Source organism: Mesoplodon mirus, assembly GCF_964341445.2.
Source record: "Mesoplodon mirus genome assembly, chromosome: 4".
NCBI lineage: Eukaryota > Metazoa > Chordata > Mammalia > Artiodactyla > Ziphiidae > Mesoplodon > Mesoplodon mirus.
Window position 1 is genome coordinate 95,851,523 of NC_138979.1, and position 26,886 is coordinate 95,878,408.

The 26,886-nt window shown below is 40.3% G+C and overlaps 1 protein-coding gene across 1 annotated transcript in view; it reads right to left on the reverse strand.

Annotated features, from left to right (window-relative positions):
* SLC27A2 (solute carrier family 27 member 2) overlaps positions 1-25,620 on the reverse strand; it is a 53,143-nt gene extending 27,523 nt beyond the window's left edge. Inside the window, exons 1-4 of the mRNA XM_082619665.1 lie at positions 24,962-25,620; positions 7,326-7,535; positions 3,538-3,696; positions 1,067-1,191 (exon numbers count right to left, since the gene is read on the reverse strand). Of these exons, the coding sequence (XP_082475791.1) occupies positions 1,067-1,191; positions 3,538-3,696; positions 7,326-7,535; positions 24,962-25,439 (972 nt within the window). The 5' untranslated portion in view covers positions 25,440-25,620. The remainder of the gene's footprint in view (positions 1-1,066; positions 1,192-3,537; positions 3,697-7,325; positions 7,536-24,961) is intronic.
* Between the last annotated feature and the right edge of the window lie 1,266 nt (positions 25,621-26,886).

A 26,886-nucleotide genomic window follows, 5' to 3' on the forward strand; every position in this document is an offset into this window, starting at 1 on the left:
CAATTGATCAACTTAGTGATCCTTTGAGTTTGTTTTCTTATGATGAGTGAAAGGATTAAAGAAAGTAGAATCTTGTGAGTTTACTGCATTATATAGTCTAGTGGTTCTCATCTGGGGTTGATTTTGCCTGCCAGGGGACATCTGGCAATGTCTGAAGACATTTTGATTATCACGACCTGGGGGGATGGGGAGGGTACCAGTGGCGTGTCCTGGGTAAAGGCCAAAGATGCTACTATACATCCTATAGTGCATGGGATAAGTCCATACGGCAAAAAAGAAATTGGCCACAAATATTAGCAGTGCCACTGTTGAGAAACCTTGATCTGGTCCTCAGGCAGGCTGCCTTCTCTGATGAGAGCTGAGGGACTGGGCAGAAGGAACTCTTTCAAACAACCCCATTCAAGATATCTGGATATCTGCAAATAGGGCAGTTCCAAAGCCCTTGGAGTTACTTACCTTTGGGGCATCTGTTCTAAGCTTGGTAACAGATTTTGTCAGATGGTTTCAAAGCCATATGGGGGTTTATTCATTAAGCAACATTAAGTAAATTTTCCTGCATGCCTGTGGTATAAGAGAGGGCAAGGAGATAAGATGTGGTCCCTGCCATCAAAGATTTTACAGCCTAGGGAGGATGGGAGGCATGAAGACAAACACCTGCAATCTGACAAGGGCCACAGAGGAGGAGAAAACAAATGAGGTAGGGGAAGGCAGCAATGACTTTTGTTGGGGTGACCCAAATAAGTTTAACATATGAGGTATCATTTGAACTGGGCTTTGACCGTGAGTAGGGTTTAAACAGGTAGAGAAAGAAGCAGAGGATATGCTAGGTAGAGGGTCAGATGTGAAAACAGGTACAATGGTAGGGAATAATAATGTTATTACAGTAGCTGCCATCTGGTAAATTCCCTGTGGTAGGTGTGGTGCCAGGCTCTTTATCATGAAAAGTAACTGTAGTGTAAACTGAAAACCGATATACAAGAAGCAGCTGAAACCTAGCATGACCCAAAGTGACTTGAATTCCCATCTTATGCATTTCGAAAAGATAATGAAACATGGGGAGTGTTACCTGGGGATAGTTGCATAAATACCGAAGCAGTTCACCGATATACTGAATGATAGTGACGTTATATTTTCTGCAGTCATCCCAAAACTGGCTGGCTGAAAATTTGGCCCGCAAAACAACAGTAGCACCTACAGAGAAGGCATAGAAAGTACTAATAAAGAAATGTTACCAAAAAAGTCCCTAATTATATTTGTCACTTTTGAAATTTATAAATTAAAAAAATTTATATATGAATTATATTCACAAACAAGTATTGGGTACCAATTATATTCAATGCAAAAAAAATGAATAAGACAGTTTTGTCCTATAGGAGCTTCCAATCTAGTGGGGGAGAAGACACAAGTTTTTCTAATAAGAGTCAGTGTGCAATAAACGAGGTTAGGTGAGGCCCTAAGAGTGCGCGCGCATGTGTGTGTGTGTCTGTGTGTCTGTGTGTCTGTGTGTTTCTGTGTGTAGATTAATTCTGCTTGGGGGCCAGTGCTGAGAAAGGCATAGGATTTGAATTAGGTCTTGAGAAGTGAAATCGAGAAAGATGAGAGAATTCCTGGTGGAGGAAAAAGCATGAACATAAAGACAGGACAGTCCAGAAGGTTGGGGGATGGCCAAGACTCTGCTGGCCTGTGACTAGAGTGGTGAAGGCTGGGTGGGTCAAGGGAGATGAACCTGGAGAAGCAGCTAGGGGTGCAATCCTGGAGAGTTTGTAAGTGCCAGGTGGAGGAGCCTGACAGTTTTATAAGTGATGGAGAGCCAGGGTCTTGAGCAAGCAGGCGATATTCTTCTTTGATGGGTGACATAGACCGAATAATGGTTCCCAAAGACAACCACATCCTAATCCGTAGAACCTGTGACTATGCTACCTTACATGACAAAAGGGACTATGTGGATGTGATTAAATTAAGTATCTTGAAATGGGAAGATTATTTTGGATTGTCTGGGAGAGTCCAATGTAATCACAAGGGTACTTATAAGGGGAAGTCAAGAAGATCAAGGGCAGAAGGAGAAAGGATGACAGAAACAAAAGATTGGAGTGAAATGCTTGAAGATGAAAGAAGGGGCTATGAGCCAAAGAATGCAGGCAGCCTCCAAACACTGGGAAAGGCAAGAAAATGGATTCTTCCTTAGAGCTTCCAGAAGAAATGCAGCCTTGTTGACATCTTGATTTTAGGACTTCTGACTTTCAAAACAGTAAGAGAATAAACCTGTGTTGTTTTAAACCACTAGGTTTGTGGTAATTTATTACAGTAGCAATAGGAAACTAATACAGTGGGTAAAAACAATATATCTATCATATCCAATCTAACGATAGGTATGAAATGTAGTAAAGTGAAATTTAAAAATGTCACAAATATTTTTCACATTATTAGTTTATTTCTACTCCTAAATATACAAAAGTCCAATATTTTAGGAGAAATTTTTAAAAATACTATATTTTCTTTTTTTAGCATATATCAATTGTGCTTAAGCAAATGTGTGAGTGATTGATTTGTCCCTGTGAGAGCTTCAGAGTCACCCTGTTCTTGAAGGGCCCAACAATATGATCAGACCCAGGCATTCCTTGCTGATTTGGAGACTGGTACTGATGCTGGGCTAAGGGTTTTATAGTTGATCAATAAGTTGATGAGGGAAAGGAGCAGAGGCTTGGAGAATCATACGTGTATTTGTATATGCATATGCATATATGCTACTATATATAGTAAATAATTATTTAAAATAAAATGTCCCATGGCAGAAAAAATTAAGGTTTTTAGCTTAGTTAGAAAGTTAGAGGTGGTTTCCTGGAAGACGTGGATATTGGACTGAGACTTTACATACACAAAGGGCAGAAATCCTACTGACAGGAGAAAGGATGGCAATTCTAATTTAAATGGTAAAGTTTCAGAAGTAGAGAGAAGAGATGGAAAGCTAAGAATTCTGACCAGAGCTGAGGACCTGCGGGAGTAGGGAAGAATAAAGTAGAATGGGACAACTGAATGAGAAGTTTAAATCAGATGCTAATGGAGATCAACATGCAGATTTCTGAAGACAGAAATGACATAGGAGAATTATTTATGGAATCAAAGGATCAAGTACCTTAACCTGGATAAAGACCTAAAATATTTTAAAGAAGTTTCCTCTTTGATATACTGAACAATTATAGCATTATATTACTAGACAAGTAGGCATGAGGAAATATAAATTCTATTTATTTATTTTTTTATTTATTTGGCCACGCGGGATCTTAGTTCCCTGACCAGGGATTGAACCCGGGCCCTTGGCATTGAAAGCATGGAGTCCTAACCAGTGGACCACCAGGGAATTCCCTATAAATTCTTTTGGATGCTTGCTATTGTGAGCCAAACAAGCTAGTTATCAACAGGGAATTAAACACTGTTCCAGGTACACAGGAAAGTAGCAAATTTTGTATTTTTACTTTTCCTTATGAGCACATTGAATGTGTACTGGGCTCCAACACCTTGTTGAGAGAAAAAGCTTACCAGTCAGGATACATCCATGTAAGCCAACCAAAAGTGCAGCACTGTGGTACAAGGGTAGGGTGGTATAGACTACATCATTCTCTGTAATCCCGCTGGCAGCAGCAAAGTTGGCTCCATACCAAATGCGAAGATGATTGATCATTGCAGCTTTTGGGAGACCTTTGTAAACACACAAGAGGAGCCATGAGTGAACCAAGAGTGGTCATTCACAGACATGTGGTCTGGGAGAGAGATGTGGCTTAGGAAGATTCATCAGCTGGTGATTAGAGTATTGCATTCAGTTACACCAGAAGTTGGCAATTTTTTTTCTGTAAAGAACCAGATGGTAAATGTTTTAGGCTTTGCAGGGTCATAGTCTCTATTGGAACTACTCAACTCTGCTATTATAGCTGAAAGCAGCCACACACAAAAAGGAACAGACTTGGCTCTGTTGCCATAAACCTTTATTTACAAAACAGGTGGTGGGGCTGTTTGTGGCCCACAGGCCATAGTTTGCTGACCTCTGAGTTAGGTGGTTATTACAGTTGTAAGTTAAGATAAAATGAAAGAAAGTCTATTGAATTTCTGCTCTGGGTCTACCACCTTGCAAGGTATAGTTGATCCTTGAACAACAGGGGTTTGAACAGCTCGGGGCCACTTATATGAGGATTTTTTTCAATAGTAAATACATCCATGATTGATTGAATCCATGAATGAAAAATTGCAGATACCTAGGAACCTATATGGAGGGACTTCTATAAGTTATACGCATATCTTCAACTGTGTGGAGGGTCAGTACCCCTAACCTGCACATTGTTCAAGTGTCAACTGTATTTTCTAAATTTCATTTAGTTCTCATAATTAATAAGTAGAATTATATTCTCTAATTTGCAGATGAGAAAGCTGAGATTCAGAAAGAGTAAATAGCCTATCCATCCTATCTCCTTCCTTCATAACCACTTTTATGAATTTCTTATGTACTGTTCTAGAGTTTCTTTATACAAATATAGGCTCATTTGCTCATATGTTCTTGCCCTTTCCCCCATTTTAAAAAAAGCACACTTTTCTGCACTTGTCCCTGCTCCACTTAATGTATTTTGGAGTTCTGTCCATATTTGTATGTAGAACTTTCCCCTATTTTTTCATTCATTTATTCTCTCTCTCAGCTGCATCAAGTCCTTTGTTTGTGTGTTATAATTTATTCATATTATTTTGCAATTTCAAATGATGCTGCAGTGAGTAACCTGGTCCACATGGCACTGTGCACTATGAATGATGCTCCATCTGTAGGATAAATTTGCTGGTGTGAGACTGCTAGGTCAAAAGATATGTCTTTGTAATTTTGATAGACACTGCCACATTGCCTGTTATAAGGGCTGTCCCCATTTACTCCCCCATCAGTAATACATGAGTGCACCTGTTTCCTCATAGCCCTTCCAAGGTTGCCTTTCAAATGTTGGGATTTTTGCCAATCTAAAAGGTGAAAAATCATATCTCAGTGTAGTTTTATTACACTAAGTACATTTGCATTTTCTTAACTATAATTTATGTAAGACTCAATTGAAAGAGTATGCTTGTATTGTTTCCCATGGGAGTCAGTTCAGTTGGGAAGGGCATGAAGTCATTACCAAGGGGCTGGGGCTAGAGTTTAAGACCTGAGTGGGTAAACTGGCTTTGGGAAGAGGAAGGCAATTCTCTGTAGATTCAGATGCTTCAATATTTGATGGTACCTTAGCTGGATATTGCCTGAATAAAAGTAATTTGTTATAAGGCAAAGCAGTATGGCTGGCAAACTACCATCATCATAAACACAATTCACAATTCATGGTCTTTGTTGAAACAGAAGAAAGCATCAATAACTCAATTGTATTCACCTTGGAAAAAATTGTCCAGATAGTAAAATCTCTGAATTATATAAAAAAAAAGAAAAAAAAAAAGAAATGCACATCCTTTGCTGGTTTGAAGTACTTTCAGAAACTTTCCTAATTAAAATTTTTAATGAAGAAATAAGAACATCTGGTAACTATTATATAATTTTGTGCTACTGACTGCCTTTGAGGAACAAGGAAAACATTTTGTTCTCTGATTGCTTAAATGAATTCTTTTAATTAATGTTTAGAAGAGTAAATTAACATATTTTATTCAGAGAGAAGAAGAAAAGTAACATAAACATCAACCCAATTATATTCCAATTAAATCTAAATTCTGAATTATAGGATTAAATTAAAGACTGCTTATTCTCTTTTTCCCCTAAAATGGGTTTTATATTTGATGTCAAAACCTGCAATTGTGAATTGTGAATTCAGTTCAATTGTGATGTCAAAACGTGCAATTGTGAATATACTTACCTATAGAGTATTAAGACTAGAACACCCAGTCACTAACTAAAAGGGCTTGTTTTATCTCAATTATTTCCCAAACCAAAGTTTTCAGTTTAGTTTTACCATTCTATTAAAAATGAGGGTAAAATTTCCATATATTAAGGTAGTGTCTGGATGTAGTGGAAGCATTTGGTTAACGGTGTCATCCTACCATTCTGTTGGCATGGTGATATATAACTTTTGACAAAACAGTGACAGACATTATGCTCTGCGAATCAGCTTTAATAGGTCATCCCCAGCCACCCCTCCTCATGAGGCTCAAAGCAACCCTTATCTATTGATTGGCCAAAAAGTTCGTTCAGGTTTTCTGTATGGTCTTAACGGAATTTTACAAGGAGAATGCATGTTTGTATTACCTGCTTAAGTTAAAATTTTAACCAAAAGAGATAAATGATTCACATAGTCAATTTCCCAATATTAATAATTAGCATGCTGGCACTAGCTTCCTGCCCTCCTCTTAAATATAACACTCAGGCTTCATTTGATTATGTTTTGGTAACATTTCCCCTGGCCTAGAATAGGCAGACACCAAATAGCTGTTAAATGGATGAAGTAGGAGGTGTTCTGGCAGAGTGGTCAGTTGCATGAGCTGTGGAGTCAGCCTACCAAGGTGAATCATGACACTTCTACTTCTGATCCTGGAAAGTTCTTAACCTCTCTAAGCATCGGTTTCTGAATCTGTAAAATAGGAATAAGAGTAGTACCCACCTTAAGAGTGGTGGGAGAATTGTATGAACAAATGCCGTAAAGCTCCTAAAAGAGCACCTAGTACATCCTACCTTTAATATTGCCTATTCCATGTAGCAGGGTTCCAGTAACACTGATAATTGGCCGTGTTTTCTCTTAGTGGCTTACAAAATAATGGTGCAGCTTACACTGAAGGTGTAAAGCATCCTAGATTTGATGAAATACACTATTTTAGGCCCTCAGCTAAGAGCCATCCTACACCCACAGAACCAAACAGCTTCAAGTCAGTGTTGCATGGAAAGATAGTGGTCAAAATATTTATATAAATATAACCCCATTATTGTTCTGCAGTCTTCTTTGGTGGTCCATTTATAATCGGTTATACATTATATATGGACTCTGGATATAATATAATCAAAATGCAGCAATCATTAAAAAAATTCCAACAAGCTATTCAGTGCCAAATCTTATCCATCATCATAACTATTTTTGTAGTTCTTGGTTAACCTCTTTATCTGTTCTGTACACCAATTAGGGGGAGATATGCATAGCTTAGAGAAACCCAAATGGTTTCATATGCTATGAAACAAGATCAGTTCCCACAGGCAAAGAGCTAAATCCCCTGAAGTATTAGTTATCTGATAAGTTTTGCCGAAGAAAGAGAGCATTTGAAAATCTAACCCAACATTTAACACTTTCAGGATAGGTCCATTTCTTGGAGAATCCTCTCTTTATTTTTACCTGTGGTTCCAGAAGTATAAATGTATAAGGCAGGAGTGGAAAAGGTCACTTCCGACCTCCAGGACTCTGGGATAGGTTCAGTTGACATTTCATCCACTTTGTCTAAGAAAGAGTCGACCCCATCGGTGTTAGAACTTCTGCTCACGTAATAGACGGCCACATCGTCTTTTTTCAGGCTTGGCAGCACCTCTTCAACAGCTGCTTGTAGTTCTTAATTTAATGAGACAAAAAATCCAAACAAATTAAATTAGTTCATTCAAGTCTATTAGTGCAATAAATTTTGCAGTGATTTTGTTTTCCCTAAACTTTGCTAAAATGTGTAGATATAGTGATGCTTAGAGTTATGCATTTTTAACATGGAATTTACCAAATTTGAAAATATCCCAAGATCCCAATATTTGAGGGGAGGTTGGGTTTTAATGGTTTCATAAGCAGCAGATGGTTGGCTGAAGTCTGTACTTTACATGACAAGTGCAAACAAATGAACATATGGGTAAAAACCAAGATTATGTAAGTGTATGACTTTTATGCATATCTGAGAGATATATATATATATATATATATATATATATATATAGTTATTCCTAATATGTGCCCCACAGGACCAGTGATAAAAAAAAGAAAAATTTAAGGAAAAAGAGAAATGAAAAGAGGGGAGCCATGCTACTAACAAAGATGATAGAAGCTAACTTTATATAACACAATTTTTTACATATCAGCAACAAGTAGTTCTACTAGGAAGGTTCAGCTGATCTGAGACATAAGCTCCAAATCTCACAAGCACATTCTCTGGCCTAAGAAAAAATGGACTGATTAGCATGTTTTTCAAACTATGGATCATAATACAGCAGTGGATTGTTAAAATCATTTAAAGTGACCATTATTCTAAAAAATAAAATAGAATGAAATAGAAATTTTCAGAGCATATCACACACAGGAAGAGGTAAGTATTTTTTTTTAAGTTTTATTTCAGCCATGTGAGTGTGTGTGTGCTGAGTCACACAAAAATGTAGTTTTTACAGTGGGTCAAGGTCAAAAAATTTAAAAGACATTCATGTAATATGCAAACCACATGTCAGATTTGCTACTTGGATTTTTGTGCTGCTAAACCATAAGATGAGATGGTCTTTAAGCTTATTTGTCTTGAATGGTGATAACTGAAGTCAATATGCTTATTCTTAATAGGAAGGTGACTCAATATCCCAGGGAATTACCTTAGGGAGGCTAAACCTGATTCATCTTATATGCTTTGTTTTTCACATGTTTATGTATGATGTCTCCATCAAGACATGAGATATCATCTCGATAAATGCATTTAAAAAGTTTTAAAACTTTTTAACCAAAACAATCATACACCTGACAAATATAAATCAAATAGTACAAAAGAGTTTATAATGAAAATCAACAGGCCCTTATCTCACAAATAAAACTGCTGCCTAGAGGCAATGGCTTTCAGTTTTTTTTAGCTGTTTCTTCCAGCAATCACTTCTCCATCACCAAATTATGTGCTTTTCCTGCTCCCTCTTGACTTATCATTTATGATCCCCATCCCCCTTGTCCACCCCCAACAGTTATTATCTTCACTTTATTGTCTGGGTTAATGGTATTTACATCTATTCTGAGACTATAATTCTGTCTTCCTAGCTTTGGCTGTGTGTTGGCTCTAGAAGCTCTAGAACCAATCATCAAGACTGACAAGATTATGACAATGAAATTATATGTAAATATGACTGAAGAGCCAAGTAACACACAGTAATCATCTTTCCCTTCTTGAATAGTTTTCTCCTGGAATTTCTATTGGCCATCATTCCTTAATGTACTATTTGTCTCAGTTCTTTCTTTTTTAAAAAATAAATAAATAAATAAATTTATTTATTTATTTTTTAAAATTATCTTTGGCTGCATTGGGTCTTTGTAGCTGTGCGCCGGCTTCCTTCCTCTAGTTGCAGAGACCAGGGGTTACTCTTCATTGTGGTGCACGGGCTTCTCACTGTGGTAGCTTCTCTTGTTGTGGAGCTCAGGCACTAGGTGCATGGGCTTCAGTAGTTGTGGCACATGGACTCAGTAGTTGTGGCTCACGGGCTCTAGAGCGCAGGCTCAGTAGTTGTGGCACACAGGGCTTAGTTGCTCCACGGCATGTGGGATCTTCCCGGACCAGTGCTTGAACCCAAGTCCCCTTCGTTGGTAGGCAGATTCTTTTTTTTTTTTTGAATTTTATTTTATTTATTTTTTTATACAGCAGGTTCTTATTAGTCATCCATTTTATACACAACAGTGTATACATGTCAATCCCAATTGCCCAATTCATCACACCACCACCCCCATCCCCCCGTTGCTTTCCCCGCTTGGTGTCCCTACTTTTATTCTCTATGTCTGTGTCTCAATTTCTGCCCTGCAAACCAGTTCATCTGTACCATTTTTCTAAGTTCCACATATATGCGTTAATATACAATATTTGTTTTTCTCTTTCTGACTTACTTCACTCTGTATGACAGTCTCTAGATCCATCCACATCTCAACAAATGACCCAATTTCGTTCCTTTTTATGGCTGAGTAATATTCCATTGTATATATGTACCACAACTTCTTTATCCATTCATCTGTCAATGGGCATTTAGGTTGTTTCCATGACCTGGCTATTGTAAATAGTGCTGCAATGAACATGGGGTGCATGTGTCTTTTTGAATTATGGTTTTCTCTGGGTGTATGCCCAGTAGTGGGATTGCTGGATCATATGGTAATTCTATTTTTAGTATTTTAAGGAACCTCCATACTGTTCTCCATAGTGGCTGTATCAGTTTACATTCCCACCAACAGTGCAAGAGGGTTCCCTTTTCTCCACACCCTCTCCAGCATTTGTTGTTTGTAGATTTTCTGATGATGCCCATTCTAACCAGTGTGAGGTGATACCTCATTGTAGTTTTGATTTGCATTTCGCTAATGATTAGTGATGTTGAACGGCTTTTCATGTGCTTCTTGGCCATCTGTATGTCTTCTTTGGAGAAATGTGTATTTACGTCTCTGCCCATTTATGGATTGGGTTGTTTGTTTTTTAATATTGAGCTGCATGAGCTGTTTATATATTTTGGAGATTAATCCTTTGTCCGTTGATTAGCTTGCAAATATTTTCTCCCATTCTGAGGGTTGTGTTTTCGTCTTGTTTATGGTTTCCTTTGCTGTGCAAAAGCTTTGAATTTCATTAGGTCCCATTTGTTTATTTTTTTTATTTCCATTACTCTAGGAGGTGGATCAAAAAAGATTTTGCTGTGATTTATGTCAAAGAGTGTTCTTCCTATGTTTTCCTCTAAGAGTTTTATAGTGTCTGGTCTTACATTTAGGTCTCTAATCCATTTTGAGTTTATTTTTGTATATGGTGTTAGGGAGTGTTCTAATTTCATTCTTTTACATGGAGCTGTCCAGTTCTCCCAGCACCAGTTATTGAAGAGACTGTCTTTTCTCCACTGTATACCCTTGCCTCCTTTGTCATAGATTAGTTGACCATAGGTGCGTGGGTTTACCTCTGGGCTTTCTATCTTGTTCCATTGATCTCTATTTCTGTTTTTGTGCCAGCACCATATTGTCTTGATTACTGTAGCTTTGTAGTATAGTCTGAAGTCAGGGAGCCTGATTCCTCCAGCTCCGTTTTTTTTTTCCCTCAAGACTGCTTTGGCTATATGGGGTCTTTTGTGTCTCCATACAAACTTTAAGATTTTTTGTTCTAGTTCCGTAAAAAATGCCATTGGTAATTTGATAGGGCTTGCATTGAATCTGTAGGTTGCTTTGGGTAGTATAGTCATTTTCACAATACTCGTTCTTCCAATCCAAGAACATGGTATATCTCTCCATCTGTTGGTGTCATATTTAATTTCTTTCATCAGTGTCTTATAGTTTTCTGCATACAGGTCTTTTGTTTCCCTAGGTAGGTTTATTCCTAGGTATTTTATTCTTTTTGTTGCAATGGTAAATGGGAGTGTTTTCTTAATTTCTCTTTCAGATTTTTCATCATTAGTGTATAGGAATGCCAGAGATTTCTGTGCATTAATTTTGTATCCTGCAGTTTTACCAAATTCATTGATTAGCTCTAGTAGTTTTCTGGTGGCATCTTTAAGATTCTCTATGTATAGTATCATGTCATCTGCAAACAGTGACAGTTTTACTTCTTCTTTTCCAATTTGTATTCCTTTTATTTCTTTTTCTTCTCTGATTCCCATGGCTAGGACTTCCAAAACTATCTTGAATAATAGTGGTGAGAGTGGACATCCTTGTCTCATTCCTGATCTTAGAGGAAATGCTTTCAGTTTTTCACCATTGAGAATGATGTTTGCTGTGAGTTTGTTGTAGATGGCCTTTATTATGTTGAGGTAGGTTCTCTCTATGCCCACTTTCTGGAGAGTTTTTATGATAAATGGGTGTTGAATTTTGTCAAAATCTTTTTCTGCATCAATTGAGATGATCATATGGTTTTTATTCTTCAATTTGTTAGTATGTTGTATCACATTGACTGATTTGAGTATATTGAAGAATCCTTGCATCCCTGGGATAAAACCCACTTGATCATGGTTTATGATACTTTTAATGTGTTGTTGGATTCTGTTTGCTAGTATTTTGTTGAGGATTTTTGCATCTATATTCATGAGTGATACTGGCCTATAATTTTCTTTTTTATAGTATCTTTGTTTGGTTTTGGTATCAGGGTGATGATGGCCTCATAGAATGAGTTTGGGAGTGTTCCTTCCTGTGCAATATCTTGGAAGAATTTGAGAAGGATGGGTGTTAGCTCTTCTCTAAATGTTTGATAGAATTCACCTGTGAAGCCATGTAGTCCTGGACTTTTGTTTGTTGGAAGATTTTTAATCACAGTTTCAATTTCCTTACTTGTTATTTGTCTGTTCATATTTTCTATTTCTTCCTGGTTCAGTCTTGGAAGGTTTTACCTTTGTAAGAATTTGTCTGTTTCTTCCAGGTCATCCATTTTATTGGCATAGAGTTGCTTGTAGTAGTGTCTTAGGATGCTTTGTATTTCTGTGGTGTCTGTTGTAACTTCTCCTTTTTCATTTGTAATTTTATTGATTTGAGTCCTCTCCCTCTTTTTCCTGATGAGTCTGGCTAATGGTTTATCAATTTTGTTTATCTTCTCAGAGAAGCAGCTTTTAGTTTTATTGATCTTTGCTATTGTTTTCTTTGTTTCTATTTCATTTATTTCTGCTCTGATCTTTATGATTTGTTTCCTTCTGCTAACTCTGGGTTTTGTTTGTTCTTCTTTCTCTAGTTCCTTTAGGTGTAAGGTTAAACTGTTTATTTGAGATTTTTTCTTGTTTCTTGAGGTAGGCTTGAATACCTATATACTTCCCTCTTAGAACTGCTTTTGCTGCATCCCATAGGTTTTGGATTGTCGTGTTTTCATTGTTATTTGTCGCTAGGTATTTTTTGATTTCCTCTTTGATTTCTTCAGTGATCTCTTGATTATTTAGTAATGTAGTGTTTAGCCTCCATGAATTATGTTTTTTACATTTTTTTCCCCTGTAATTCATTTCTAATCTCATAGCGTTGTGGTCAGAAAAGATGCTTGATATGATTTCAGTTTTCTTAAATTTACTGAGGCTTGATTTGTGACCCAAGATGTGATCTATGATCTATCTTGGAGAATGTTCTGTGTGCACTTGAGAAGGAAGTGTAATCTGCTGTTTTTGGATGGAATGTCCTATAAATATCAATTAAATCTATCTGGTCTATTGTGTTATTTAAAGCTTCTGTTTCCTTATTTATTTTCCTTTTGGATGATCTGTCCATTGGTGTAAGTGAGGTGTTAAAGTCCCCCACTATTATTCTGTTACTGTCCATTTCCTCTTTTACAGCTGTTAGCAGTTGCCTTATGTATTGAGGTGCTCCTATGTTGGGTGCATATATATTTATAATTGTTATATCTTCTTCTTGGATTGATCCCTTGATCATAATGTAGTGTCCTTCCTTGTCCCTTGCAACATTCTTTATTTTCAAGTCTATTTTACCTGATATGAATATTGCTGCTCCAGCTTTCTTTTGATTTCCTTTTTCATGGAATATCTTTTTCCATCCCCTCACTTTCAGTCTGTATGTGTGCCTAGGTCTTAAGTGGTTCTCCTGTAGACAGCATATATATGGGTCTTGTTTTTGTATCCATTCAGCAAGCCTGTGTCTTTTGATTGGAGCATTTAATCCATTCATGTTTAAGGTAATTATTGATATGTATGTTCCTATGATCATTTTCTTAATTGTTTTGGGTTTGTTTTTGTAGGTCATTTTCTTCCCTTGTGTTTTCAACTTATAGAAGTTCCTTTATCATTTGTTGTAGAGCTGGTTTGGTGGTGCTGAATTCTCTTCACTTTTGCTTGTCTATAAAGCTTTTGATTTCTCCATCAAATCTGAATGAGATCCTTGCCGGGTACAGTAATCTTGGTTGTAGGTTCTTCCCTTTCATCACTTTAAGGATATCATGCCACTCCCTTCTGGCTTGTAGAGTTTCTGCTGAGAAATCAGCTGTTAACCTTATGGGAGTTCATTTGTATGTTATTTGTCATTTTTTCCTTGCTGCTTTCAATGATTTTTCTTTGTCTTTAATTTTTGCCAATTTGATTACTGTGTGTCTTGATTTGTTTCTCCTTGGGTTTGTCCTGTATGGGACTCACTGCGCTTCCTGCACTTGGGTGGCTATTTCCTTTCCCATGTTAGGGAAGTTTTCGACTAAAATCTCTGCAAATATTTTCTCTGGTCCTTTCTCTTTCTGGGACCCCTATAATGGGAATGTTGTTGCGTTTAATGTTGTCCCAGAGGTCTCTTAGGCTGTCTTCATTTCTTTTCATTCATTTTTCTTTATTCTGTTCTGCAGCAGTGAATTCCACCATTCTGTCTTCCAGGTCACTTATCCATTCTACTGCCTCAGTTATTCTGCTATTGATTCCTTCTCGTGTAGTTTTCATTTCAGTTATTGCATTGTTCATCTCTGTTTGTTTGTTCTTTAATTCTTCTAGGTCTTTGTTAAACATTTCTTGCATCTTCTCAATCTTTGCACCATTCTTTCTCCGAGGTCCTGGATCATCTTCACTATCATTATTCTGAATTCTTTTTCTGGAAGGTTGCCTATCTCCACTTTATTTAGTTGTTTTTCTGGGGTTTTATCTTGTTGCTTCATCTGGTACATAGCCCTCTGCCTTTTCATCTTGTCTATCTTTCTGTGAATGTGGTTTTTGTTCCACAGGCTGCAGGAGTGTCCACCTACCTTCTTTTATAGTTCAAAAGTTCTGGAAGCTGGTAGTCCAAAATCAGGGTACCACAAGGGTCAGGTTCTGGTGAGAGCTTTCTTCCTGGTGTACAGATAACCATCTTCTTGCTATGTCCTCACATGGTGGAGAGAGTGGCAGGCGGATTCTTAACCACTGTGCCACCAGGGAAGTCCCTGCATCAATTTATTTTCACCCTCCATCAGATCAGCTTCTCCCTTTTGTTGCTCTTCTCTCCTCTTGTATTTTGACTGCTCTGTAGTTCTTCAGTATTTTGAGAAGATCATCAAAAATATTACTGTTGTAAAAACAGTAACTGGAGTGCTAATGTCCCTTGCCAATGCCTTGGTTCAGACCCTCATTATTTCCTAGACTGATAATTGCAGTAGCCTCCTGACTGATCTCCTTGCCTCTAACCTCTCCCGACTTCCAATATCAGTGACACCGCTCCCCAACTTCTTGTTCCTGCCCTGTTTAAAATCCTTCAATGGCTTTCTTTGTGACAGAAGCCACTCTCTATGCAGTGTGTGAGGTCCTGAGGTCCTTCACAGTCTGTGGCCCCCTCCCCAACTTTTCTGATGTCATCTCCTTCTATCTACCTCTTGTCCCCTTTCCTCTAACCACACTGATCTATGTGAAGTGAGTGTACCCATAATTCTCACATCTTACTATCTTTGTCCAGGTGATTTCATCTGCCCGGAATGCCCTCTGGTCCCCAGTCACTGTGAAAACTCCTGCTCACCCTTCAAGACTCAGCCTCATTGTACTTAGCTCTATGGCCCTCCCACAGGAGCTTGCATATACTTCTATCACATGTGTTTAGTACATAGTGTGACATGCTTCAGTTCTTCTTCTCCTCTACTTGACAGTGAAACATTTGAGGTTAAGGGATTATAACATAATCATCTTGGCAACCCCTCCACCACTAGATAAGTTCCCAATAAATGTTTACAGTTGAAAGAATCTGCACAAAGTATTGTATTAGTCAATGTGGAAGAAACAGTGGAATAAGCTAAAGCTGTTGATTTTTAAGGATTTAGATATTGCAATACTGTGAGTTGATAAACCTCTAATAAAATTAAATCATTTTTGTGATAGAGGTATGCCTTGCATATAAGTAAGGGACTACAAAAGCAAATTAAAAACAAAACAAAACTTCTACTGCTACTTAAAGAATTAAGAAATCTTTCTCCCTCTCTCCCTTCACCTGAGACTGAGGCTACTGAGTTAAATAGTGTGTTCATAAGTTACCTGGATTATTTCTCACTCCTTTCCTCTCTCTTTCCCAACATTTATTCAACATCTATTTAAAGACTGTTCCCTATGTGCATGGTTCTAAGCACTGGATACAGCAGTGAGTAAACCAGATACTGTCCCTGTTTTCATAGAGCCCAGGTCTAGTGGGGGAAGAAACAGACAAAGAAATAATCCATTAAAATACGGTGTCATAGGTGTCACAGGAGGGGAGGGAGGTGGTGTTTTGGAAGCATAGGGGAGGGGCACAAAGACAACCCAGAGGAAGTGTTATCTAAACTGAGACCTGAAGGGTGAGCAGGAGTTGGCAAGATGAAGATCCACTGAGATCGACTGAGCCTGTTTGTAGCTGAGGGGACGGCTTATGCAAAGACCCAGATGCAAACAGCATGGTGCCAAAGTAGCTAAAAGAGGATAAAGCTGACTGGAGTGTAGAATGGGAGGGAAAGAAAGTTGGGAGAAGAAACTGGGATGTAGGTTGGGACCAGGTTCCTGGCTTAGGTCAGGTAAGTGGGTTGGAGGGGGCAAGACCAGAGGCAGGGAGACCATTTGGTAGAGCAAGCTTGTTTGCATTAATGTAACAGCAGAGGGTAGAGAGAAGTACATGCATTTTAAAGATGTTTGGGAGGTAGAATAGACTGGATTTGGTAACACTCTTGATGAGAGAAAAATTATAGGTCAAAAGGGACTTTAATTTTTTCTGTAATTTTTTAAAAGAAAATTTACTCGGGCATTAGTGATATATCAAAAATTAATAATAGTAATAATAAAAGTAAAAGGAGATGTAATTAAGCAGTTATCGTGCTTGATCACAGTTCAAGCAATTTGGCATGTTCCTACCTGGCTTTCTGCAGGCTTTTGGTTTGTGAGCCCTGACGTTTCATAGAGGTCAGCTTATGTGAAGGAAAGGCCATTGCCCCGCCCAACACAATTTCCCTACATGGCCTCTGGGCTGTTGGTGCAGAATTTGCATTTGGACATTGTCTTGAGGTTCCAGTGGCTCGCCAGCCGTGTCAGGGCATACCTCATATGTCCTATGGTAGCAGCCTTTCTTCCCTTAAACTAAAGATGCTAATATTTATATAAACATATCTATACACACACATATAAACTGAAATTTGAAGGGAAATTCTGGATGTGAATGCAACTCATTAACTATGTATTTGATATTTAGTGTCTTTTCTAAACATGATTGGGCCCCATGTTTTCTGCTTCACACGTGTATTTTTTTTTTGTAATTCTTACTGTAAAGTCTGCTTACTTAAGATAAAATTGGCAATCAACAGGGACATGTAAGATCAAATAAATCTACTTGTTGCAGGTTGAGCTCCCTGGGACTCTGAGATTTGTGTGTAGGAGTGCTCTCGGGAATGACACCTGTGGGGTTGCACGGGAAGTAGATTGGATAGAGGGAGAGATTGCACTGTGATGCAGTCACACAGTGGCCTCCCTCAATTGATCCTACAGGGACTCTGGGCCCAGGATGGCCCTTCATGTTGTCCCAAATGAAATGAAGTGGATTCTACCTCCGTGCCTTCCCACCAGCCAGTCATTGGATACAGATTAGGGGTGGTATTGATTGACCTTGGGCAAAGCAGCTTTCTTCAACCAAGGGCAAGCCCTGGAAAGGCTCCTAGCTGCCAGCTGCCAGCTACCAATGCTTTCAGCAGCTGAGGAATGAGTACCTCAGTCCTGGAGTGGGGATTTGGGCAGCATATCACAGCATCCACCACAACTTTCATTCTTAGTGATAAAAGATTTACAAATTTCATTTGTGGAGAATAATTTGTATAGTAGCTTTACATACATCACCTCGCATAATTTTCACAACGACCCTGTGTTATAGATGATGGTAACCCTGTTTTTACAAGCGAGGACAGAAGCTCAGTGAGTCTATGTATGGAAGGTTATACACAAAATGAAAAGAATTATACCAGGCTTCTAGGAGTCCCATCTCCTTGTACTAGACATTCAAGTTCAAGTTTTGGTAAAGTGCCTTGATTTTTCGTAAGACACTGTCTACTTGACATGCTCAGTGCTGGCTAAAGCATGTGGATCTGCCTTTACATAGTAATATGGATAATCCCTCATTCATTTTTTGATGAAGAGCATAACTTTAAGCTTTATGGAAAGTTGCCTAAAGGGTGTAGAGTGGATCTGTCACTTCTTCATTAGTCTAGGCTGAAATTATGGATGGAAATAGAATATCAGAGAAAGCAGTATACCTTTGGATGATGGAAAATCACTGATTATGAAATCACTGCTCCCCTTAAAATTCATTTTGTTAAAAAGAAAAGAAAAAAAATCAGGGTAGCCTAGGAATTTTCCTCCCTCACCCATAACCTTTTTTTTTTAAGAAGGGGAAGAAGAGAAATTTCTGAGTACACAGGCCCATTCCTAGAAAGCAGAGGGAGAGGGCAGGTGGTGAGCTGAATCAGTCTTCATCATCAAAGTGGCAAGATGCTACTGGCTAAACCTGCTGCTTTTTAATAGGAAAAGCATTCAATCTAGCAGCTTGTTCTGCTATTAGATTGCCTCACTGAATGGGTAACTGACAAAGTTAGTTAAATAAAACACCCCAGGAATGTTTACTAATAAAGTAAGATCTGAAAAGAAGGCAATGAAAGGAAATGGGTTTTGATCAGAATTTCAGGATGATGTGAAATGGTTGGTGGATGAACAAATCAGAACTGAAGACTTATCTTTTCTTCACTCAGAAAGGCAACTGAAACAAACTGGTTCTAACACAGCTCTTAGAGACTGAAAATAGTTTTAAAAATACCATTTGTAACTGTGATTTTGCATTTCTATCCCTGGCAGTTTGGAATTATAGTAATTAAAATAACCTAGTGTCTAGTCTTTACCTCAACAAGATGTGCTAGAACACCCTTCAAATAGAGGCATGGCATACCCTCCCCTTCCCCACAACACAAATCACCCTGAGGTCAGAAAGATGTTCAATCAAGGTCAAGTCCCACTAGGAGTAAGCAGGTTTTTAACAGGGAGATACATACTCATCTCATATTTATATAATTATATAATTTCTTAAAATTATTTTTCACTTCTCTCAGTTAAAGTGTCTTGTGTTCTAAATAGCCCTGGAATCAAGTGTAACGGCTCGTCATGAGGTTACCAGGTCATTCCAGGCCTTACATAATTATAATCATTTGATATCCATAAGCAACCAAGTCACCTGTCTACTAGTTGTGTACTTCCCTATTTCTCAGAGGCTGTGGGAGGGTCTTTTTCAAACACTGGCCGATGACACTCCTTATGCAGAGTAATTCAAACGCTATCCTTCTTCGGATTCAATAACATAAACAGCTGATTTAGAGTTAATTTTGTTTTTACCTCTTCACTCCTTTCTTGTTTCTAAACAAGAAAATAAACTGATAAGCATTCCCAAATATGCCAGCAATGTGCTCCTTTGTTTTTGAATGGAGATGTACAACCATCCCCCTTGCCACCTTTAGTTATGAGCAGGGCAAGAAGAAACATTTTAGAGAACATCCTTAAGCTAGCTCTCTCTTCAGAGCTTAGGTTACCTGGCTGGGATCCTAGCTCTTGAATATACTCCTCATTTGATGTCTGGGTTTCTGTCCTCTACCATCCTAGACACAGACTCTCCCCAGCCCATCCTGTGCTCATCACCAGCTCCCTCTCTGGCAATGAGTCCCAGAGAGAGCACCTCTCTCTTGTAGCCCTCTGCCAGAAGTAAACTGGGAGGTAAAACAAGTCTGTGGTAAGGAGAGGCTGGGCCTAGGGGAGATTGGGTCTAAATGGATTTTCTCAGATTAGGATATATTTTATTTTTTTAACATCATTTTTCATGCCGTCATGCCCATCCCAATAGTTATTAGACTTTGGAGAAGAAAGCCTGTTACAGCCAACCAAAATGATGGAACTCATTAATGCCACAAACATTTACTTACTAGGGCATTATTCAAAGGTATATGAGAAAACTGTAAGCCGTTGAGACAAAGTGCATTGAAGCAACACATCTAAGTTACTCCTTGGGCAGCCCAGAAAGAGGAATGGAGACAGGATATCTCTATGCCCTGATCCTTGAATAAGTTTGCACTAGAAAATTATCTCATTGCATGGAAGTGAGGCCACTGCTGTTGGCCATTCCTTGGGTTCTCTGAGTCCCTATTTTCTCTACAGTAGAGTCTCTTCAGTAAACAGCTTAAAAATGACTATTATTTAAGTCCAGCCTGCAGTTGTCCGTACATAGTAAAACTCTTTCATGAAGCATCTCACTGGTGTTGGGGATCTGATGAAAACTGCCTCTGGGCTCCTCTTGCCTAGAATTCCCCCTCTATAAGTACACTTGCCCAGCTCTGTTGTCAGTGTCCCCAAGAAGCCTTCACCCTCTGCTCTTTTTCCTCCACAGCACTCGGTAGCTCTCCCAGCATACTTATCACATTCTCCTGGGCATCACAATCATTTGTATGTGGCTTAGTTCTTCTACTGAACTGTAAGATTCTTGAACTAATTCAGCTTCTCTCCCCATCCCACCATGGCAACTAGCTTGTACCTTGTGGGGACTCTCTAAATATTTCTTGATGTGATATCAAAATTGTTGTGCCATCTGCTTTTCTCCATCTAACCTCAAAAGTTTGTTTGATGAGAGTTCTCCTTGGTCCTGACACTAGTTTTAGAATGTTCTCCTGTTTTGGAACTTTCAATGATGCAACACTTTTGAAAGCTATTGGAAGCATTTTATCTTATCACATTGTTTAAAGGAGGTCCAATTTTATTTTTCACAACCCTGCAAAACCAGGTCAAAGATAATCTGGAATATTTTATAACCTCTCTGGATCTCAGTCTTGAAAGACATAGTATCTTTGTTACTAAAGCCTTGTACAAGAGTAGTGCCAGCACTGGGGGAGCTGTGCATGATTATGTTGAGCCGTGCAATGCAGACCTGGCCAGTGAGCTGATGAATGAGTTATTCTTCCAGTAGAAGAGCTAGCTTAGCGACAATCTTAATGCTAGCATAAATGGAAACAAAGCAAACTTACTATTTTGGGGGCCCTTTTGGGTGTTAAAAAATTTTTCTTTTACAAAACATCCTATGTTGTATGAAATTAAATATGGCTTGCTGTTTTACCCATATTCTATGTTTGGGAAGTTGCTTGAAAAACTACTGGCCCAACAAATTGGTTTCTATCAACTACAACATTATGTGGGTTTCAATAGCTGAAGGCAATTTTTCCATGTGATTACATACATCATACCCTTCTATGGAGAAGGATCCTGAAATGTACCACAGAGAGAAAATTATATTCTCTGGGAGATGGGTGGTTCTGTTTGATTCAGGGAAGTGTTTGTGAGTCTTTGGCTTTCTCTAAGTATAGTAAGTTCTGATGAAAAATTGGGTACTGAAATGCCTGATAAGGTTGAGCCCTGTTAAACTTTGTGAAGAGTCCCCCAAATTCATGACAAGTGGATCAATCTTCATGATAAATACGACTGTGCCGGTCCTTTACCTACACTCCAGAATTTGACAGATAGCTGAAACTCAAGAGCTCTTACTAGCCCGTGAGCCCTGAGGCTGAAATTCGAAGTAAAGAATCAAACCCTGTTGAACTGTCACCCCTCCAACATTTCTAAATCTTTTCATCTTTCTGTACCATGTTCAGATGGTGTAACAGAATATAAAAAGTGTCCTAGAAGTGAGAAGAAAATTGGGTTCTGTCCCCAGCTCTCTCTGACCCTAGGGAATTGATACCACCCCTCTTGGCCTTTGTTCATTCAACTATTAAACAAGTGGGAACTAGACTGATTGTTTCTCAAAGCCTAGTCCTTAGATGATTTGCTTCAAAATCATCTAGGGGTGGCATGGGGCTTGCTATAAAAATACACTTTCCTGGGCCCCACTACAGTCCTGCTGAATCAGTGTTTTTGGGGATGAGGCTCAGGAATCTTTTTTTTTTTTTTTTTTAAATAAGCTTCCCACGCAGAGAACAGGGAGATCAGCTCGGTGCTTTGTGACCGCCTGGAGGGGTGGGATGGGGAGGGTGGGAGGGAGGGAGATGCATGAGGGAAGGGATGTGGGAACAGATGTATATGTAGGACTGATTCACTTTGTTATAAAGCAGAAACTAATAAAAATAAATAAATAAATAAATAAATAAATAAAAAAGAAAGAGCCTTGATCCCAGTGCATTTTAATCTCATATTACTTGTCACTGATTTCGGAAATGCAAATGTCACGGGAAAGGGGCACAGTGACTTTGGCTCAACTTTATAATGCACCCTATTTTCTAAGAAAAAAAAAATCAGTGACCAGGATAATGCTGGCAACATTAGTCTATCTCCTTAGGATAAAGCCATATGAATAAAATTGGTTCGTCAAAGGGATACAGGTTTTAAAATTTGCCAACAGTAAGTGCCCTCTTTTGCACACTCTTCCCTACCTGGAGATTTGGTATCCTTTTTAATCTCTGTCACTCTTATATGCAAAAAAAAAATTTTTTTTAATTACAACTGGTGTCTTTTACTTTTTAATGTATTTATTCCCCACTTGTATTTCTTCTTTTGTATCTTGCCATATTTACTAAAATAATAATATTTATATTTGTCTTAGTGATAAAGCTTGTTTTTTCACGTATACACTGCAAGTTTTCCTGATTTGTTAGCTATATTTTATATGTGTGTTTATTTGTATATGTATGTATTTGTTGTTTTAGCTACGTATTTTAACATTTCTATTTAGTCCAATTTATCAATTATTACCATGTTATTTCTGATTTTAATATTTTTCATATTTAGCAATGAGTCTCTCAAACCATCTATAAAAATTATAACCTAAATTTTTTCTAGTGCTTTTACGATTTATTTTATATTTAAAATTTGGAACCACTTATAGGTTGTTTTGATAATTATGACAGAAGCAATATTTTTGGTTTGTTACTACATGACTCCTTTTTTTCCATCAATATCATTTATTGAATAAATTTATTTTTCTTTGTTGAAAAAAAAAATAAGCTTCCCAGGTGATCCTTACGCTCATTAAAGTGACTCTTCTAAACTTTTTATTGCAGTATAACACACTCGTTAAGAGTTGGAGGATTATAACATTAGAATATCTCTAAGATTCTTTCCAACTTTAAAGAATTCTAAGAATCAGTCCATTCAGCACATTTACGCATGGGCACATTTATTAACAAGCGTGCAACTTTGGACTCTGTTACCCCCTTTGCAGGAACCGTTTCAGATCAGAGTGTAATTCTGCATGCTGTGTAATGGTCTCTCAGTGATTTGGAAAAATAGAATGTTTTTCAAATGTGTGGCCTCTCTCAAAGGTCAGTTTACTGTAGAGAGTGCTGTAGGTCCACTGGAAAGTCTGTTCAAATTTGATCTGAACGTCAGAGTTTTGTTATACTTCCCATGTACGCTGACCAAAGCATAATACTCAGTGACAGAAGACTGTTGCCTGGGAGGGAAAGGAGATATCTGGCTGTGTTTCTGATTTGATTACAGAACCAAACTCTATTATAGTCATTTAAATCCAAGCTTCTTTGTCAATAAAACTCCCAGTCTTTGACCTCCCTCACAGGGGGCCTGGGATACTATGCAGGTAAAAAGTATTTAAATTCCTCCTGAAGTGGTACACAGATCACTGTGCTAATAACTTTCCTCTGAATCAACTGGTAAAGTAATAGGTTTAAGAGTCTTCCAGTTACTAAATAGTGAAGTTGTCTCTTTTCCCAGGCAACTAGAAATGGTTGGGAATTTTCTAGGAAAAGCCATCCCCTTCAAATGATGTGGCTACCTTTAAAATTATCCCCCTGCTTTTAAACTTTTATACAAAGCCTTCATTTTTTTTGGATTGTTTATTTTATGCCCTATGAAACAGGTGTGTAAGCTTCCTGGTTTCCCACAAGTGAATAGACATCTCATCTTTGTGTGATACTAGGCGAACTCCTTAGCTTGCTTCAGTTTCCTCAGCTATGAAATGAAGGGGGAGAGCAGATGGATGCTTAGTCTCTTCCAGCTCTAACACTTTCCATTCATGTAGAGGAAGGTAGCGTAACGTAGGGAAAGTCATGGGCTTTGAAACTGGACAGACTTAGGTCGGAGTTTTAAGTTTCCTCAGTTGTATGGCAGGGGGTAATGATATGTTAGTTCTCAGGGTCATAAAAGCATGTGGCATAGGGCTTGGCACAGAAAGACATTCCAGAAAGGTGAGGCTTCCTGGCTCCCTATTCCTCCGTGGCTTTTAGCCTGCACCTGGTTAGGCCTCCTCTTACTGACAGAGTGAGAAGCAACCCCCTGGTCCTTATTCAAGTGCAGGGACAAGATTTCTGGGAAGGGAAACCCAGAAGTCCTGTGGGTAACAGGTTCTTGGTTTCTTCCTGAACTGGTGACCACTGGGGCATGAAGTTACCATTTCGGGTCTGGTTGAAATGTGGCAGGAGGTAACTACAGAACCAAAGGTCACTGTTGCTATAGATGTAATGGGGGCTCACCAGAGCCCACAGCAGGCAACCAAAGTCTTCTCCCTGGGGAGTAGGTGGGGTCACCTTCTCTCTGCCGTGAGAATCCAGGGAGGCTAACAGCATTTGAGAGTTGGAAGCAGCCTTGAAGACCATTAGAGAGGAGGAAACCAAGATACAGGGAGGGAAAGTGACTTTCCCATGATCACACAGCCAATCAAGCAGCAGAGGTGAGAACAGTCTCTCTGGATCCTCCGGAATTCACACTCATGACCCTCTGCATTTCAACGCAGATGTTGTCAGCACTGGTTAAGAGCATGGATTCTGGAGGTAGATAGATCTGGTTAACCTCCTCCTCTCAATTCTGTGATCTGGGGCATAAGGCACCACCTCTCTGGCCTGAGCGGCCTCAACTATAAAGTCAACCCTACCCGTGTGAGCATACACAGCAACACTGTTATGTGTAGTGCTTAACAAAGGGTCTGGCACAGTCAGCTTCCACGACAGAAGGTTCTAATGGTCATTAATTGGCGTTTTCAGGAAGGGCTGCCATCCCCTCCCTCTACACCTCCAGTTCCGAGCCGAACCCCACCCTCTCCTAACCCCTACGCCGCCACGCTGCAGCGGGCTCGTCAAGGCGCGGAGGAGCCCGGTGCCAGGGCGCGGCGGTCCCCAGGCTCACCTGGCGAGGCCAGGAGCACCTTCGCCCCGCAGCACTGGAAGCAGTGCAGCAGGGACTTGCCGCGGATGTTATAGTTGAGGCACGCCATGGGACAGCCCAGCTTGGCCAGCCCCAGCCACAGCCATATGTAGGCCGGTTCGTTGCCCAGGAATATGGCTACGCAGTCTCCCTGCCGGAGGCCGAGGCGGTCGCGCAGCGCCCTCGCCACTTGGTTGCTGCGTCGGTCCACCTGCACGTAGGTGAGCGTCTGGTCGCGGAAGAGCAGGAACGGCTTGTGCGGGCTCTCGTGTGCTCTCTCCAGAAAGGCGTGGAGGATGGTGCGCACCGGCCGGCGCTGCCCATAGCTGCGCGCCTGCTGGGCCATCCTGGCCAACCACAGGAAGTAGCTCACGTCCTGGAAGAAGTAGGGGGAGCAGAGTTTCACCAGCAGCGGCAGTAGCAGCAACCCCGCCAGGACCGCGTAGATGATGGGCAGCATGACGGCGGCCGGGGCCCCTGGTCCCTCGAGGGCAGAGGGCGCGCTTCGGGCGTGCAGCGCGGCGGCGGGGCGGGCTCCGGGCGGACGACTGGCTGGCGGCGCAGGGGCGCTCGGCGAGGTGGGGGCGACGGCGGAGTGCCTGGGCTGCCGGCGCCGTTGCGTGCTCTCGGGCAGGTGGAGCGGTGTCTGGACTGCCCGGGTTTCGGGACGCGACCGGCCGGCTGAGCCCGCCCCCTCGTCGGGGTGCAGCCACCTGCGTGCCAGGCCCGCCCCTGCGGTCCTCCCAAGGCGGGGAAGGCGGCTCCGCGGCTCACTGGGGCGTCGGCCGCCTCTCCGCCCGAGTCTGGAGGTCTGGGGGCAAGGCTGGACTCCCCCGTGCTGTGATCTTATCAAAATGGTGACCGTAAGACACCTTAGAAGACGTTGAGAAGATTAGAGGAGATACTGCAGGCGCAGGGCTAGTGTTATTTATTGCTGCCCGAACAGAGTGCCTTATAGAGACGACAGATTATTATCAGTAGAGAACCTTCTAAGTAGGAGACAGTCCTATGGTTTATTAGTAGCGGGCACCAGGTGCCACTGCCAAATCAGAATTCCATCTCTCCTTCCTGGTCCTGGGGGCATTCCGCCTACTCTCTGTTTCTCACGTTTGCTTTCCGACACCCCGCACCCCGACGGACCCCGCCCAACCCCCAAGCTAATTGCCAGGCGGGCTCTTGTGACAAAGAATTCAGGGGTGAACAAAAGCGCCTGCGATTGCCGCCTCCCGCTCATCCCAGCCCCTGGGCAGTGAGTGAGGATGGGACGCTCCAATCCGAGACGTCCCTTCGGCCCAGCTAGCCCAGATTAAGCTTGAGGTAGCGCCACACTGCCCCATGAAACCAAGTTCCGGTGAGGTTTTGATTAGTTACAATACATTGTTCTTTAAGTGATCTCCCCTTCCCCCCTCCTTGTATGTTGAAAATTCTCAAGTATTGTCAGTCCAGTTCAATTCAATTTACTAAGTGGCTCCGTGAGAAACTAGCACAACACAGGAAATTAAGTAAAAGTTATTGGCATTTCTCAGAAGCCATTTCTTTTTCTTTTTTAAAAAAATACACCTTTGGGCTTCCCTGGTGGCGCAGTGGTTGAGAGTCTGCCTGCCGATGCAGGGGACACGGGTTCGCGCCCCGGTCCGGGAAGATCCCACATGCCGCGGAGCGGCTGGGCCCGTGAGCCATGGCTGCTGAGCCTGCGCGTCCGGAGCCTGTGCTCCGCAACGGGAGAGGCCACAACAGTGAGAGGCCCGCGTACCGCAAAATAAATAAATAAATAAATAAATAAATAAATACACCTTTATTGCAGTATAATTGCTTTACAATGGTGTGTTAGTTTCTGCTGTGCAACAAAGTGAATCAGCTATATGTATACATATGTTCCCATATGCCCTCCCTATTGAGTCTCCCTC